The 18,466-nt window shown below is 38.8% G+C and overlaps 1 gene segment (V, D, J or C); it reads right to left on the bottom strand.

The window, feature by feature from the left end:
- Positions 1 to 9,348: 9,348 nt before the first annotated feature.
- Positions 9,349 to 9,805, bottom strand: LOC134495867 (immunoglobulin heavy variable 3-33-like; the record flags this gene model as incomplete). The annotated part of the segment is given in 2 exon segments: positions 9,349 to 9,677; positions 9,760 to 9,805. Coding segments are annotated over 2 exon segments (375 nt in total), but the record flags the coding sequence as incomplete, so codon positions are not given.
- Between the last annotated feature and the right edge of the window lie 8,661 nt (positions 9,806 to 18,466).

Below are 18,466 nucleotides of genomic sequence, written 5' to 3'. Positions count from 1 at the left end.
TATTTTGAAATAAATCACTAGTTTTGGCTGAAATCTCTATCCCTAGATATCTAACTTTTTAAACACTATTAAACCCTGATTTAATTTCTAATACATTCTGATTATTTAGTGGCATGTTTAAATGTATCATCTTCATTTTTTGATTATTTATTTTAAAACCAGCTAATTCTCCATATTCTTGTAGTGACTTTAATAAGTAATCAATTGATATTAATGTGTTTTGTAAAGTGATAACTAAATCATTTGCAAAGGCTCTTAATTTATATGTATCTTGTTTAATCTTTATCCTTTCAATTTGATGATCCTTTCTGATAGCTTCTGTTAGAACCTCCAATACCAATATAAATAATAAAGGAGATAGCGGACAACCTTGCCTTGTTCCTTGTTCTATTTGACATTCTTGTGTTATCTCTTCATTAATCACAATTCTGGCTTTTTGAAATGTATAAATTGATGTTATTGCTTTTATAAATATATCACCAAAATCCATCAATTCTAAAGTCTTAAGCATAAAATTCCAATTTAGGTTGTCAAAAGCTTTTTCAGCATCTAAAAATCACAACATAATCTGTTTTTCACTATGAAATTGGGCATACTCTTTTATATTTAAAATTGTCCTTATATTGTTTTTTATATATCTTTGAGGTAAAAAACCATTTTGGTCATAATTAATTATTTCTTGAAGTATTGTTTTTAGTCTTTCAGTTAGAATTAAAGTAAACATTTTATAGTCATTGTTTAATAACGAAATAGGTCTATAATTTTTACATAGTGACTGGTCTTGTTTTTCTTTTGGGATTAGTATGATATTTGCCTCTGACCAAGATTTTGGTATTGGATTTCCTAACAGAATCACATTCATTAAATCTTTAAGTGGTAACAAAATTTGATTTTGAAAGTATTTATAATAACCTGCTGAAAATCTGTCTGGACCTGGAATTTTGCCTGTTTTCAATTTTCTAATTGCCTCTATAATTTCCTGGGTTGTGATGGGATTGTTAATTAATGCTTTTTGGTCTTTAGTTAATTTCTTTAAATTTTGTTTTAATAAATAGTTTTCAATTTCATCAATTGAAATTTCTTGTTTCTTATATAGGTTTCTAAAGAAATTATGAAATGCCTTTTTACTTTTTTCATTGTCAACTAATTATTTCCCATTTTTCTCAAAATTTAGTAATGTTTTTTTTCCCTTTTCTTTTCTTAGTTTGTATGCTAACCATTTTCCAGCTTTATTAGCATATTCAAAATTTCTTTGTTTAATATATCTCAATTTTCTTTCAATTTCATCTGTTGTGAGTATTTTTAATTGCTGCTGTTAAATTTTTATTTGATGATTTATACCTTCATCTGATGGTCTTATTTGAAGATATTTTTTTTTCTTTTTTCTTAATGTGATCAAGAACTGTTTGAATTTTTGGTTGTGTTTTCCTCTTTAAGCAAGTATTTAAATATATAAAATATCCTCTCATATATGCCTTGTTAGTATCCCATACTGTCCCAATACTCACTTCATTATTTAAATTCCATTCAAAGAATTCTTTTAATTTCTTTTGACAATCTTCTACAAGTTCTTTGTTTCTCAACAATGTTTGATTTAATCTCCACCTATAACTTTTGGGGTGGAGTTTTATAACCAATTGAACTGGATTATGGTCTGAGAAGGATTGGGGGAGAATTGATACATTTAAAATTTTATTTGCCCAATTTTTATATAACCATGTCATATCGATCCTGGAGAACGATTTGAATCTGTCTGAATAAAATATATAATCTCTAGCCATACCATTTTTATGTCTCCAGGCATCTACAATAGCCAAATTTTCTGACATATCAAAAAAAGATTGGGGCAATTTTCCTTGATTTTTTTTAATTGGTTGTTCAGATTTTCTGTCAATAATTGGTAAGGTGACTCCGTTCCAATCTCCCATCATAATCCAATTGTTACAGGATAATTCGGAAAGTTCATTTGATAAATTTTGATAGAATGTATTCTGATTATCATTAGGGGCATATACTCCAATATTGCTTTAGAATTTTGTAGTTCTAATTATATTATTAAACATCTCCCATTTTTATCATCACTTATTAATTTAGGATTTAGATGGGCCTTTACATATATTACAATTCCATTTATTTAATTTTTTCATTTGCTGCTATAAATTCTTTTCCTAATTTGTTATTTACCAGATATTTACTATCTTTTTTCACAATATGAGTTTCTTGAAGACATATAATATCAGGTTTTAATTTGTATAAATAGTGAAAAACTTTTTTCCTTTTAGCTGGGGTATTGGCTCCATTTATATTCCAGGAAAGGCATTTTAGTTCACTCATTGGAGAGGAGTGGCAAAGAGTTTAGAACTTGAAGCTAGTTCCTCTGCACTTTGTTCCTCTGTATTTAAATGTTTCACTTTACTTTCTTTACTTTCTGGCCTTTCCCTTCTAACGGTTTCTGGTTCTAAATCTTCCTTATATTTTCTGAGAAATTCCTGAGCCTTAAAAATAGTATTCAGTTTATATCTTTGTTGTTGGAATGTGATACTAACTCCTTCCAAAACTTCCCACCTAAAGGGGATTTTATTTTGTTTAAGGACTTCATTGAGAAAGAAATAGTCTCTTCTTTTTTTTCATATTCTCAGTGGTATGTCTTTCAATATAGGGATATTGTGGCGCTGCAGGTTAAACCGCTGAGCTGCTGAACTTGCCAATCAGAAGGTCGGAAAGTCGGCGGTTCAAATCCGCGTGACGGGGTGAGCTCCCGTTGCTAGTCCCAGCTCCTGCCAAACCTAGCAGTTTGAAAACATGCAAATGTGAGTATATTAATAGGTACCACTTCAGCAGGCAGGTAACGGCATTCCATGTAGTCATGTCGGCCACATGACCACAGAGGAAGTGTCTTCGGACAAACGCCGGCTCTTTGGCTTTGAAACGGAGATGAGCACCACCCCCTAGAGTCGGACACGACTGGACTTCATGTCAAGGGAAACCTTTACCTTTACTACGTCTTTCAATACCATAATCTCCTCTTCTTCGATATTTTCTTTTTCCCCATAGGAGGCCTGTATTATCAATTCTTTTGTCTTTTTCCTAGCAAATTCAATTATTACAATCTGTTGGTTTCCGGTTAGTTTTTGCATATTTCAAGTTAACTCTGAACATTTTCTCTGTATCTTCTTCTAGCCTTTCTTCCTCCCATTCAATTAAATTTGCAAGCATTTGAACCACTATTTCTCTTATTTCTGCCTCTTTTTTTTCAGGTACACCTCTAAGTCTAACACAATGTTCTTTTTCTTTTAACTCTAACACAGTTAATCGGTCTAATTCTATATCATTCTCTACTTCTAATTTATCCACTCTTTCTCTTACCTCTTGAATGTCTGCTTTTATTCTTTTGTCCACTGTCTCTAACTTATGATCTACCCTTTTTTCAAATCCATCTATTTTCTCCTCTAATAATTGCATTAAATTTTGAGTAATATTTTGGATTGTTTTTTGCATAAAATCTTCAAACATGGCTTTCAGCCATTCTCCTTCCCCAGCTTCTGAGCCTCTCCTATTCTGTCTCCTTGTATTCATTTTGTTCTTACAGAAATCTTTATTTACTTATCTTAATCACTACACCTAATTTATATTTATCTATATAAAGCAATGTATAATATTTATATCAAAACATACAGAGCATACAGTTCAAAATAATCTTATAAACATCTGCAATATAGTCCAATATGGCGTTAGAAATTAATTAATTAATTCAGTTCCTTTTAAGTGAGGACTGGCAGTAAAGATTTTTTGTCTCCAAAGTATAGAAAATATATATTTTTTTCTGCTTAGAAAGTTTCTTCTTTTTCTCTTCTGTAGTCAAAAGTTGTTGTTTCTTTTAATAGAAATGAAGGGGGCTGCAGAATTGCCTAGCTAGCTAGGCTACTCACGTGGGTTCTACAGATGCTTTATTGTTGCGGCAAAAGTGAAATATTGAAATAGAAAGCAAAGCCTTCGCCTGCCACTCCGAAGCCGCTGGAGTCTTTCGCCGGCAGCGCTCCTTTTCTAGCACGGCCTACGAGGTCTGCCCGTCTCTCTCCGACTCTGCAGGACTCTCGACCTCCACTTTGTAGATATTCATTTTTCCGATCTCTTACAGAGCTCGACCTGCCACCGTACTCCTTCACTGGAAACCACCCCAAAAGCTGCCAAAAGTTACAAATTTTTAAAAAAACTATCTTGGTGGGATGAACAAATCTATGCTAATAATGACCACATGATCTCTAAAACATATAAAAAGCTATTACAAATGAGAATATTAAATGTACAAATTAAGCAATGTATGAACAAATGGGAGAAAACATTTGGATACAATATTGAATATCACGTTTGGGAAAGAATGTGGACTAAGGGATTGAAATTCACATTAAATTATAATTTAAAAGATATTTTTTTATATAAAATGATGTACATGTGGTATATTACTCCTGAAAAATTATCGAAAATGTTTTGAAATACGTCAAATGTCTGTTGGAAATGTAAAAAAGAAATTGGAACTTTCTACCATATGTGGTGGACCTGTAAAAAAGCAAAAAAAAATTGGTCATCTATACATAATATAATTTGTAAAATATTGGCAGTAAACATTGATAAATCACCAGAATTCTACTTATTGGGCTTTATGAACAGAGATTTGGAAAAAAAACAAAAACTATGGAAAACTTCTACTGTATTTGATTACTTCGGCCCGAATTACTTATGCCACAAAGTGGAAAGAAGAATTCATCCCATCTGTGGAAGAATGGATACTTAAATCCCTAAACTTGGCACAAATGGCAAAACTAACGGACCAACTAAACGATAAAAATATGGAAGACTTTCAAAAGGACTGGACAACTTTTTAAATATGTGGAATGGACTCAAAAAATATGAACATATAGTATGTAAATAGCAAATTATTTTAGACATATAATATCTTATTAGAATTAATGAAGGCAATTTAGAGAATTAAGGAAAAAAAATAATACACTGGGATATTAAGCTGTACCATCGAGAAAGTTGGAAACCCAAATCTTTCTATTTATTTATTTATTTCTCATTTTATTCTTTTTTATTTTATATATATTGAAGTAAAATTGAACAAAGAATTGAGAAATGGTACTATTAAAAAAGTATTATCGAGGGTTTGGGATAAATATAGCAGTAGGTTATTACCAAACATACCAATGTGGATATCGCCACAAGAAGCTTTTGCAAGGAGGGAAAGTTTAGATGATAAGATAAAATGGTCAAGATATAAAGATCTGATCAAATATGAACAGGATACACCTTGGCTAAAAACAAGAAAAAGAAATAGAAGGAGAAGGACACCGGTGTCATTGGTTCATATATATGCAGTTATGTGAACGATTTAAACGAGATAATATATATATATATATTTCTATTTTTTCTCTCCACTTTTTATTTTTTATTCTTTTTTATTTTTATTAGTTTTTATTAGTTTCTTCTCTTTGAACTTTGATAAAAATTATTGGCGTTAGTTATTCCCAAACTTCTTTCAAGAGTAAATACTTTGATTTCTGGAGTGCTTTCGGACTAAGATACCAACGTTCTTTTAAAAAGAGCGAACACACGTGTAGGTGGTGTTAGAAAGGAAGTGGGAAAGGAGAGTCATTTGTGAAAGCCGATGCAGACTGAGACACTAGAGAGTCTCTGGAATTGTGGGGTGCTCCATCTACTACACTTCATTCTTCTGGCACTGGTCCTAGTAGATTCGTATCCACTGACCAGATTTGACAAATAGCAAGAATACTTGAGTTGCATATTTGGCTTGCATTTCAGCCTCAGCACAACAGCATTTGATCAGATTCAGAAAGTGATAGGCCTGTTGTATGTAATGGAGAGAATATTGGCCATGTCGTAGGAGGCTTTAATGAAGAACAGAAGTACCTGTCAAGCAATCAGACTTGGGTTCATGACCAAGGCAAATTGAGGTTCAAACAGGGGTTGTGTGAGCGAATTTAATCTGAAGATGAAAAAGCTAAGCAAATCCATGACCATGAGGGTCCCACCCCCGAGCAAAATAGTCAAGCAAGCGGACTCTTGCAAGGCTGTATGGAGGACCTTGAGTGGAGAGGAACACTTACAGAGGTTTTATCTCCTGAATGAGTGGGTAGGGAGAGGTTAGAGACTGATTTGTATTATTCAGAAGGCATCAGGTGGTTCCTCAACAAGGTTAAGGTAATTTAATACATCATAAAGTATAGGGGTTATTTTTTGTATCATGTATTTCTTACAATTTTGATTTTCATTCCTATTGCATACTGCTTACTAGTTGTTGCCTGCATACTTATTCATAATGTAACAGCATGCATTTAGAGACTGAAGCTTCTTAAATAAACAAGGCTCTTGGCTGAAAAAAACAAACAAAGAATTAGGGCTGTGAAGGCTGTTCTTGGTCAGAGGTTGGGAGGAAATATTCCTAAACCTCCTAGAACATGACTTTCCCTGGAATTGACTTGAGAACCCTGATCTACATTCCTTTGCTATTAGAAGTAGCAACTTATGATAAGTCGAACACGGCGGACCCTTGGGGCGGCTGTTCTCTGGCCTTGACTCCTGCAGCCGGCATTGGAGGCAGAGGGAGCAACACTGAGTTCTCAACTCAGATGTGGCTTCATGGGGAGGAATGTAATCTCTTGGGATGTCAAATTTCTCTGAATTGCCTTCAGTGACCTCTCAGGAAAATGAGCATAAAAGTAATGATGCCTCCGAAGTGAGACAAGGCCTGCAGACCCTTCCTTGGTTCCCCTCCCCCACCCCCATCCCCACCCCACACATATGCAAAGCGATTCCGTGTGGTGACACTGCCCCCTGGTGGAAAACCTGAGGAGGGGAGGCATCTACTTAACTTTCCAAAGAGATTCTTGCATTAAGAAATGGGAATTAGGGCTCCGATGAAATGAAAGAGCTCCAGGGAACTTAGTCCAGTCTAGGGAGTAAACAAAAACCCCACTTTTGTTATATGAAAGGAAATTCCTTTTGATTGGTTATTCTATGAGATACTGTATTTTCCTGAGGTCGTGTAATCTTATTTTTTCTCCTAAATATCATGAAATCATGTAAAAATGAGTTGGGAAGGGCCATATCGGTCGTCTAGTACAAACCATCCCTAACGGGTGGGAAGCCAGACCCTCTCTGCAGACCTCCAACCAAAAGAGGCTGTTCTAGCCAGATGGAAGCAGGTCCCCCTTGTCCTTCCTTCACCCTCGTTTTACTCTTGGCAGACTGGGTTGGAAGGGCTTATCATTGGGCAAAAACTGCTCTATCCTAGTTCTGTATTCTGTTTGATAAGGCAATAATTCATAAAACCTCTTGTCCTTCTTCTACCATTCATTCATGGTGGATGACTGTGGATTTGCTAAATATGAGACTTAGAGGAAAACATAATTCTATCCTCTTTTTATTTTTCTTTTTTTCTTCAAACTGTATCCCACTTTTTTTTACATAAACACCATCTCTACATTCACCAGACCCCTTTTGGCCATTTTGTATGGTTCAATTAAAGCAGAAGCTGAAACTGAACATACAGTCCTCAGCGTAAAAGAGAATCTCAGTGCATTGACCTTCCACCTTTCCTTGAAGGTATATTTCACCCAAGAGAGAGGGAAGAGGAGAGGAGAGGAGAGGAGAAATGTCCCTTAATTTACAAATGTCCTCAGAGAAAATACTCGCTCTCTCCATTCACATGAGTTATTTCTTTGAAACTGTTTTCAGATTATGGGCCAGTTGTTCTAGGAGTCAGGACGTTGGAGGAAATAAAGCACATAATTTTTTTATATGTCAAATCATGTCACTAAGATTGGCTAGCACCGACCCAGAATTATTTACTAGCTACTTCAGAGACAGAGTGGGAAGTCATAGGTGATTTCAAAAGAAAAAATATGAGGGATTTTTCTATAAATATGGAGTGTCAATGAAACTCAACATTTTATTCATTAATATTTTAGTTTTCATCATCACCCATCTCACTTGAAGAGCATCTCTGGGCATTTTACGATAAAAGATCATATGATGTAGAGTAAGCTATTGAGAATGATATTCGTAGCACAATCGTTGAAGGTCCGCACGTCGCAAAATCAAGAAATCTGTTTATAACAAACCTTTTCCCAAACGGCTGAGAAAGATAAACAATCACTTTGCCTTCTCCCAGTTGGAAAGCAAGAAATGCATGAAAAATAAGGGACAATCTTCTATCATCCCTAAATTTATATATAATTTTGGATAAAGGAGATACGCTATCCATTCACATAATATGGATTTTCTTAAAATAATTTTGAAATTTTGGGCAATTCCTTATAGGAGTCAAGACAGGTGTGTTGAATAATTCTTACCTAAGATAGTGCAAGGATACATTTTATAAATAAAAACCTAGCATTCCCATGTGGAATTTCTGGTGTTGATTTTCATAAATCACAGATCAAAATCTACAAGGTGAGACCACAGGAGTTATTTCAATATTTTTTTCCATTTAATTTTCCTGTTGAGAAAAGAGGCTGAGCGATTCAAACCTTTCTCCCATCCAGAAGTTACCGGGGAGGACAGCAGGTGGGGAGGCAATTTTCCTGAACCACCTAGAACATGACTTTCCCTGGAACTGACTTGAAACCAGCGATCTACATTCCTTTCCTATTCTAAGTATTATAACACGACCGCAATTAAGCTAACCCTTGGCCTGACGTTTTTAGGTGTTATTTTCTGACTTCTGCCCCCTTCCTTGGTGTCAGACCACACCACACTCTGGCAGGCCTTGCAGCATCCTGAATTTATTATTAAATTTCGACTGCTAGCAGAGGAAAATGATTGTAAATGTATTTAAACTTCCAAATGCCTATATGTGTCTGCATACATTCTTGTATGTGTGTCTCTGTGTGTGTACATGTATGTAGTACATCTATGGATAGAGGGAGAGAGGATATATAGACACAGAAACAAATGCACCCAAAGAGGGAGAGGGGCAGATCTGCGTCTCAAGAAAGAGTTAATGAGGGTTGAACTTCGAAACCAATAAAAGAATGAAGAGTTCTAATTACTGAATCAATTCTGTATTTCCTGATACTTTTTGAGAGCAGAACTTGAGAACAATTTCCCTTTGCTCTCATTCAGGAGGGTGCTGAGATTTGCCATTTTCTTCCTATCCAAAAGGAGAACAGCTCCCACAATGCCCAGGCCAGGATCAGCTGTTGGTTCCTCTTGGGACTCAGGGAGCTTTCTCAGGTCCCTCTCAAGTCTCCTGGGAAAATCCAGCCTTCTGGGGCTGAGCTGACTTGCAGAGCGGCTCTGAGGAAGAGAGAGTTTTTGCCGGGCTTCAGACTCACTTCCTCCCACTGTGTCTCTCGCACAGTAATAGACTGCCGAGTCCTCCAGTTTCAGGCTGTTCATTTGCAGATAGACTTGGCTTTTGGAGTTGTCCCTGGAGATGGTGAAGCGTCCCTTCACAGACTCTGCATAGTACTGCTTACTGGAATCGTACCAAATAACTGCAACCCATTCCAGCCCCTTTCCATGGGCCTGTCTCACCCAGTTCATGTGGTAGCCCCCGAAGTTGAAACCAGAGCCTTGGCAGGAGAGACGGAGGGACTCTCCAGGCCTCCTCACGTCCCCTCCGGACTCCACCAGCTGGGCCTCTGACAGGACACCTAAAATAAAAGTTGTTTTAATGAGCTCTCCTTTATGCAAGAATTAAAATGGAAAGAACCTGAATAGGAGGGAACCAATTACCTCTGAGGACTGCCAGTAAGGAAACCAAATTCAGCCACAGGATCATTTTTGCTCCCATTAAAGACTAAAGGGGACTTGACAGGAAAGGATTCAAGGAAAGGGCACAAACTTTGTGTTGGTGGGTGTAGCCTGAAAAGAGACACCCTGGGGCTCCTTTAAAGGGGAAATTGTGGCCTGATTTACATATTGCTCAGCATAAAGGAGCCCCTTGGAGCTTTGAGGTATAGATTTATCTCAACACACCTTTCACACATGGGACGTAGATGAAAGGGCAGCTTTACCCTGGAATAGTTAAAGCTTCTGACAGATGCTCCTCATTTAATGTAAGGGTTTTAAGGTGACAGCAAGAAATCAGCCATTGAAATTTCCTTAAATAGCCACGTTACAGTCCGGACATGGAAAGGATGGCACATCGGAGTTCAAAATGGTTGCTCCACAGTTGTTCCCTTGACCACGTTCTTTGGAAGAAACCAAAATTAAGTCAAGGCAGACCAAGCCATAACGCCCAATTTATAAGCCACAGATCAATTTTACATACACATCCAAGTCTCAAAGTTGGAATATAAATCATTGGAAGCCTGTATAATGTTTCTTAATGGTTTGGTTTTTAACTCAGCAGCCGTACTGATTACAAATATTGGGAGGTTTTTGGGTTGCCATTTTTATGGTCGTCTTATCTGTTTTTAACTGCCCAGTGTTAATTAATACTAAGACTCAAAAACTCGCTCTCCTACACTTATTCCATGGACTGAGAAACAGAAATAAATGACTTTGCATTTTCCAAACAATTCAGTTTGTTCTATATTTAGCAAAGCACATCTGTTCTCAACTCGGATGTGGCTTCATGGTGAGGAATGTAGTCTCTTGGGATGTTAAATTTCTTTGAATTGCCTTCAGTGATATCTTAGGAAAATGAGAGTAAAATTAATGATGCCTCCGAAGTGAGACAAGGCCTGCAGACCCTTTCCATCCCTCACCCCCACCCCCTCCCCCACCCCCACCCCACACACATGCAAAGCGATTCCGTGTGGCAACACTGCCCCCTGGTGGAAAACGTGAGGCGGGGAAGCATCTACTTAACTTTCCAAAAAGATTCTTGCATTAAGAAATGATAATTAGGGCTCCAATGAAATGAAAGAGCTCCAGGGAACTTAAGACAGTCTAGGGAGTAATCAAAAACCGCACTTTTGTTATATGACAGGAAATTCCTTTTGATGGGTTATTCTATGAGATACTGTATCCTCTATGAGAGGCGAGGAGAGGAGAGGAGAGGAGAGGAGAATTGTCCCTTAATTTACAAATATCTTTGGATAAAGAGTCACTCTCTCCATTCACATGACAGATTTCTTTGAAACTCTTTTGAAATTATGGGCAAGTTCTTACAGGAAAGCCTATAATGTCAGGACATGAGAAATAAAAGACGTAATGGTTTATGTGTCATTTAAGTTCTTGACACTAAGATTGTCAAGCACCCAACAAGACTGATTTAATGGCTTCTTAAGAGACAGAGAGGGATGGCCTAGGTGATTTCAAAAGAAAAAGGATGGGAGATTTCTCTATAAATATGGAGTGCCAATAAAACTACACTTTTTATTTTTATTCATTTATATTTCAGCTTTCATCATCACCCATCTCACTTGAAGAGCATCTCTGGGCATTTTACGATAAAAGATCATATGATGTAGAGTAAGCTATTGAGAATTATATGCGTAGCACAATCGTTGAAGGTCCACACGTCACAAAATCAAGAAATTTGTTTATAACCAACCTTTAGCCAAATGGTTGAGAAAGATAATCAATCACTTTGCCTTCTCCCAATTGGAATGCAAGAAATGCATGAAAACTGAGGTACAATCTTCTATCATCCCTGAATGTATATATAATTTTGGATAAAGGAGATACACTATCCATTCACATAATATGGATTTTTTTTAAAAGAATTTTGAGATTTTGGGCAAGTCCTTATAGGAGTCAAGACAGGAGTGGTGAATTATTTGTACCTGGGATAAAGAGCAGGGCTACATTTGATCAAACAGAAATCTAAAATTGCCATGTGGAAGTTGAGGGGCTTATTTTCCTTCATCCCAGATTGAAAACTACAGGGTGAAACCATAGGAATTATTTCAATATTTATTTTCCATTTAATTTCCCTGTAGAGCAAAGAGGCTGAGCAATTCCAATCTTCCCCCCACCCTGAGGTTAGTGGAGGGGATGGCAGGTCGAGGCATCCCTGAGTGGGGAGGGGGTGGCAGCAGGAACGGCCAGGCGGCTACCAAAGGCTGGAAGAGAGTCCAATCTCAACGGACCCAGGAGGCTTCTGGAAGAGGATCACTGCAATTCCCAAAGTGTTGGTTTCTTGGCTCTTCCCGGCGGTGGGGAGGGAGTATCAGGATTAAGGGAATTGAATATGTATTAATATAGAATGGATGACAAATGAGCATCATATAGAAACAAATTTAACTGAGGAGAGATGGTGGTATTCAGAGAACCAATTGGGAATGAACTGAAATATTCATCAAGGAAGAAATGTAGGTAATGAGTCCATATTTGTACCTCTCAAGAAATTTTAACGTTTTTGTAAATATATATATAAAAGCTTCCTAGTACATTCTCTTTCCCTAATATTTCCTTCTTGTACCTTTCATGGGTTATTTTTAAACTATTCCCAATTTGATTGCCTCAGGTTCAAAAGATCCCCCCAAAGCAGCAGAACATATGACAAGTGGAGTTTTTAACTTAATTCATTTCATTCATTCACTTTCTGTCCTGCCTTTATTTTTAGTTTTTTTTTTTTTTTATTAATAACTCAAGGCAGTGATCCCTTACTTTAACCTTGTCCCTTAGTTTACAGAAGGGATGGTTTTTTTCCAGGTTTCAGATTCACTTCCTTTCACTGTGTCTCCTGCACAGTACTAGACTCCCGAGTCCTCTGGCTTCAGGCTGCCCATTGGAGATACAGCTGGCTGCGGGAATCGTCCCTGGAGATGGTGAGCCACCCCTTGACTTTATCCGAATAATAAATTGGAGATGAGGATCTACCAATCACTGCAACCCACTCCAGTCCTTTCCCATGGGCCTGTCTCACCCAGCTCATCCAAGAGCTGCTGAAGGGGAAGTCAGAGGCTTGGCAGGAGAGACGGAGGGACTCTCCAGGCCTTCTCACATCCCCTCCAGACTCCTCCAACTGGACCTCGGCCTGGACACCTACAAAGAAAGGTCTTTGGGTGAAATCTCCTGTATACATGCAGAACATGGAAAGAGCCTGAATAGGGAGGAAACGATGACCTCTGAGGACTGCTAGTGAGGAGACCATGTTCCGCCACAGGATCATTTTTGCTCCCTTCAATGAGTGGAGGGAAATTGACAAGAAAGGATTCAGGAAAGTGCATAAAGTTTGTGTTGGTGGGTGTAGCCTGAAAGGGGAAAACATGGTGCTCCTTTAAAGGGGAAATTGTGTGTTGATTTGCATATCTGATGGGATAAAAGAGCCCCTCATGGCGCTGATCTCATAGATTTCCTTGCACACACCTTACAGGGGTGATTTTCACGTAATTTTCTAGTGCTAGCAAAAGTTCAGGAAAACTGTTGTTGTTGTTGTTTTAATGTAAGGACATAGGAGAAAGGGGAGGTTTACCATAGAGTGATTAAAAAAAAGACTTGAAAGATTTCACCACTTTTCAAAAGCGATTCAAGGTAACAGAGAATGAACATGCACTAAGGCTTTTTGAAAGAGAAATGAACAGAGCCACACATCGGAGTTCAGGAAAATTTTTACATTTCGCCTTAACGATGCCCTTTTGTAGAAACCCAAAAGGACTGAATGCCGACCAAGCCACGAGGCACAATCAGTAAGTCAGACTTTAATCAGAGAAATCGAAGGAAGAAAAGAAGCAGATCGAGCCAACGGGGTGTTCTTTCTTTATTAGATCGCTTGCAACCTTCCCTGCCGGCTTCCCCATTGACTTTCTGGGGATCCGAGAAGATTGCAGATGGCGATCACGTGATCGCAGCCCCCTAGCAACAATATGTAAATGCGAGCTGGTTGCCGAGGGCCCAAAATGTGGGCACATGATCATGGGGGGGGGGGATGTTGATGCAATGTTTCACAATGGTCGGAATTGCTTTACTGGCATAAAGAACCCTTTCCAAGGCCGACATTGCTTTGAATGGTCATTAAGCAATCAGTCGTTAAGTGAGGACTTCCTGTATATTAATGTGGAAGGAAGGAGAAAAGAGCAACATGTAGAAAAGAACTAAACTGGGGAGGGGTGGCGATATTGAGAACCAAAGGGGACTTAACTGCAAAATATCTTAAGGAACAATTGTCGATAAGGAATCCATATTCCTACCTCAGCTTAGATTTTAACTTCTTAAAAAGGGCCTAGTTTATTCCACTGCCCTGAGATTTCCTTCATCTCCCCTTCCGAAGATCTAACCACTGTTGGAAGGAAATCTCGTCATTTCATTCAGAGCTGGGAATAAAAATGCTCAGGCCGTTGTGTGAACAGGTGGAAAGCTGATTTTCGAAGAGCTTGTAGAACAATGGCAGTGGCCACAGTTTGGAATTTCCTGCCATCTCTTTATGTGGACAAGCTTTGCGATTCTTATGTGAAAATATTTCCGCCCTCTAGCAATTTCTGTACAAGCGCACTTGGCCGGTGGATGGAAAGGGGGTGCTCTCTAGGAATTCTGGGAAGGAGCAATTCCCCAGCATTAAGAGGGGGGGCGCTCTGTGGTGGGGCCCCTGCTGGGTCGGGGTTCCCTTTGCTTGGGGCAGTTTGGCTTCCTGCTGAGCTGGAACCTCTTCCTGTTTGGCGCTGCTAGATCGGAAGGTTAACTTTCTGGAGAAGGAATCTTTTGTGGAGATCTCTTCGGCCTGGGAAGAATGTTCACCTGAATGGGTCATTTTATTTGAAAGATCTCTGGCCATGTCTGAAAGGGATCTTTTGTCAGAACAGCTGGGTGCTTCCTGTTCCATTTTCACCTTTGGCCTTGCTTGAGGAGGGAAATCTGTATGGCGGGAAAAGCAGCATTTGGGGAAGAAAGTAAGGAGGAAGAGAGAGATCTTGATTCCTTATGAAACCACATTACCCACTGGGTCTTCCAAGATCAGCTGTGGGCTCTCACTTCATACTGTGGAGATTTGCTGCTGCTCATTCTAACTACACAAACTCAACCTTCTGTGACTGAATCAAATTGGAGGGTTGTTCTGAGGAGGAGAAAGTTTTGCCAGGCTTCAGACTCAGTTCCTCTCACTGTGTCTCCTGCACAGTAATAGACTCCCGAGTCCTCTGGCTTCAGGCTGATCATTTGCAGATACAGCTGGCTGCGGGAATCGTCCCTGGAGATGGTGAACCACCCCTTGACGTTTTCCGAATAATAAATTGGAGATGAGGATCTACCAATCACTGCCACCCATTCCAGTCCTTTTCCATGGGCCTGTCTCACCCAGCTCATCCAAGAGCTGCTGAAGGGGAAGCCGGAGGCTTGGCAGGAGAGACGGAAGGGCTTATCACGTCCCCTCCAGACTCGACCAACTGGACCTCAGACTTTACACCTAAAAAATAAAAGTATTTCAGTGGGATATCTTGTATTCAAAAACAGCAAATAGAAGGAAACTCTATAGAGTTGGAGGAATTACCTCTGCTCTGAGGAAGAGAGAGTTTTTGCCATGGAGGACTATTAATAAGGAGAGTAGGTTTAGCCACAGAATCATTTTTGCTCCCTCTAATGGATAGAGGAGAAGTGATAGGGAATGAGTCAGGAAAGTCCTCCAACTTTGGGTTGGTGGGGGTAGCATGAAGGGGAAACCATGGGGCTCCTTTGAAGGGGAAATGGTGGCCTGATTTACATATCGCTCGGGAAAAAAGAGCCCCTCTGGGCATTGGGGTTTGATTTCTTTGCACACAGCTTTCACATATGAATTTGAATGGAAGGAAACATCTCAGAACAATCAAGCAAGACTTTTTTATTGTTATTATCAGTACATACAAAAAAGGAGAGGTTTAGATGAGAATAAGTAAAGCAAGATCTGATTAAATCTCATCCGTTGGGGAAAGTGTTTAAAGAAAAATAAAACATGCACTGATAATATTTTAAACAGCCCTGTTAGAGACTGAACATGAAAAAAGGCCACCTCTGAGTCCAGGATCTTTGCTCCACAGTTCTTCCCTTGACCATGTTCTTTGAAGAAACCCAAAACAACGGAATGTAGACCAAGCCATAAGGCACAATTTGGAAGGCAGAGTGGAATTGCACTTATAAGTCCAAGTTGCAAAATCAGAATCAAAGAAATCACAGGCAAATTAGAAACAGCTGGACCCTGTGGAGTCTTTTTTGTTTTATTAGCTTGGTTTTCACTCAGCAGTTGGATGGATTTTAGATACTGGGGGTGGTGATGGTGGTGACTAGTTTGTATGGTGATGTCATTGGTTGCTAGCTGCCAAGGTTGATTCTGCAAGATGGGCAGCCATAGAAATTGAAATAATAATAATGGCAAGCCTCACATTAATATTAACCTGACCAAATACACTCTCTTTGTGAGTGAGAAACAGAAATAAATCACTGTTTTCCAAAGAATTCTGTTTGCTCCTTATTTAGCAGCGCCCATCTCTTGTCAACTCAGACATGGCCAGAGTGAAGACTGCGGCTTCTCGAGATGTGGCTTTTCCTTGTGATTTTTCAGTGATCCCTTAGGAAAATAAGAGTAAATATAATCTGGCCTCCAAAATGAGACAAAGTCCGCAGACAATTGCTTTATTCCTCTGCCCCCCCCCACCCCAAACATAGGGAAAGTGATTCCGTGTGGCAACACCGCCCCCTGGTGTAAAATGGGAGGAGGGGAGACATCTACTTAATTTTCCCAGGAGATTCTTGCATTCAAAAATAGGAATTATGGCTAAGAAGAAATGAAGGATCTCCAGGAGATCTAAGCAGGTTTAGGGAGAAATCCAAAGCTGTTCTTCCATTATATTATAGGACATTCCTTTTGATGGGTTACTTTCTGCGACACAGTATTTTCTGGAGATGGGGGGGGGGTCTTCTCTTTTCTCTTAAATCTCATACATTTATAGAATGAATTGGTTAGGAAAAACCTTCTAAGTCATCTAATAGAAACCGTCCTTAAGAGGTGGCCATCCAGGTCCTTTCTGCAGACCTGCCACCAAAGGAGACTGCTCTACCCACACTGAGCAGAGGCTGCCCTGTCCCTCCCTCATCCCAGGTTCCCTCTAGGCACACAGGATGGCAGCGTTGATCATCTGTCAAACTCTGGTCTGTACTAGTTTGGACTCTTTATTGAGATCAGAATAATTCTTATGGTCCCTGCTGTTGAGAGATTCTGTATAGCTGAGAAGCTTGAAACAGTGAGGGAAGCAGGCATTTCATCCTTAATCTGGATGGAACAGACAGTGTTGCTTCATAGAGAGGACCAGAAATTATGGCTTCCTAGATAATGAAGGTAGAATGAACCCTCCATAAAAGTTTGTTTGAAACTGTAGGAGTTCTTCTTGGAAAATTCCTTTTCCATGGCTTAAATTTTACATATTTTCTTGGATGGGCCCCTTTTAATTCAGGCAGATTTTGTGAGCCTCTTTCATATTTCACCAAGAGGTTGCTCCTCTACGGGAAAGAGAGAAGACATGGAGAGGCTGAGCAATTTAGCCTGCTGGAGGAAAATGAGCGAAGGACCAGCACTCTTTTCATCTCAGATGTTTATTATAATTTCCATTTTATCCTCATGGAAGCAGCTGGAGAAGTAGGCAAGTTCAAAGGCACAACCACAGGTATTATTTCAGTGATCGTCAGATACGGTATTGTGTGCAAGGGCTCCCAATACCAGGTACCATTACCAGTCTTTTCTAATTGTAGAGGCAGAGGTTCCCTTCGTCTTCAATTCAAGAAGAGAATATCTTGTCAGGCTTCCGATTTCTTCCAGCAATCCAGAGGTTTGCCGGAGAGGTGGAAGGACTCTCCAGGTCTTGTCACATCCACTCCAGACTCCACCAATTGTGACTCAATTTACATATTTTTCTGATAAAAGAGCCCCTCATAGCACTGATCTCATAGATTTCTTTGCACACATCTTACACTGGTGATTTTCATCATAACTTTCCAATCCTACAAAAAGTGAATGCAAGGTTTTTTTTTGTTTGTTTTTTACGGTGAGTACATAGGAGGAAGGCAGGTTTACATTATAGTAATTAAAAGAGAGACATGAAAAATCTCAGCTCAGAAAATTCTTTTCCACGTTCTTTCCCTTAACCAGGCCAACCTGAAGAAACCCCAAAGAATGGAATTCAGAACGAGCCAGGAGGAACAACTTATAATTAAGAGATTAATGAGATAAATCACAGGGAGAAATGGAATAGATGGAGCAAGTGGGTTGTTCTTTGCCTATTTGAATGGTTTTTAAGTCGGTAGTTGTATGAATTTAATATATTGCTTTGTTTGAGTTGGCATTTTGTGTGGTGTTTTTATCAGTTGCCAGTTGCCTGGAGTTGATTCAGCCAGATGGGCAGTCATACAATTTGAAAGAGTAATAATAGTAATAATAGTAATAATAATAATAATAATAATAATAATAATAATAATAATAATACCAATACCAATAATAATATAATAGCAATAGCAGTAGCATTAGTAATACCAATGCCATATACCCATAAAAATGCCAGCAAACACACTCTCTCTCTGGACTGGGAAATAC

The sequence above is a fragment of the Candoia aspera genome, chromosome 4 (assembly GCF_035149785.1).
Source record: "Candoia aspera isolate rCanAsp1 chromosome 4, rCanAsp1.hap2, whole genome shotgun sequence".
Taxonomy (NCBI): domain Eukaryota; kingdom Metazoa; phylum Chordata; class Lepidosauria; order Squamata; family Boidae; genus Candoia; species Candoia aspera.
The sequence above is the reverse complement of the archived record's forward strand: the minus strand, read 5'-3'. Positions and strand labels throughout refer to the sequence as shown.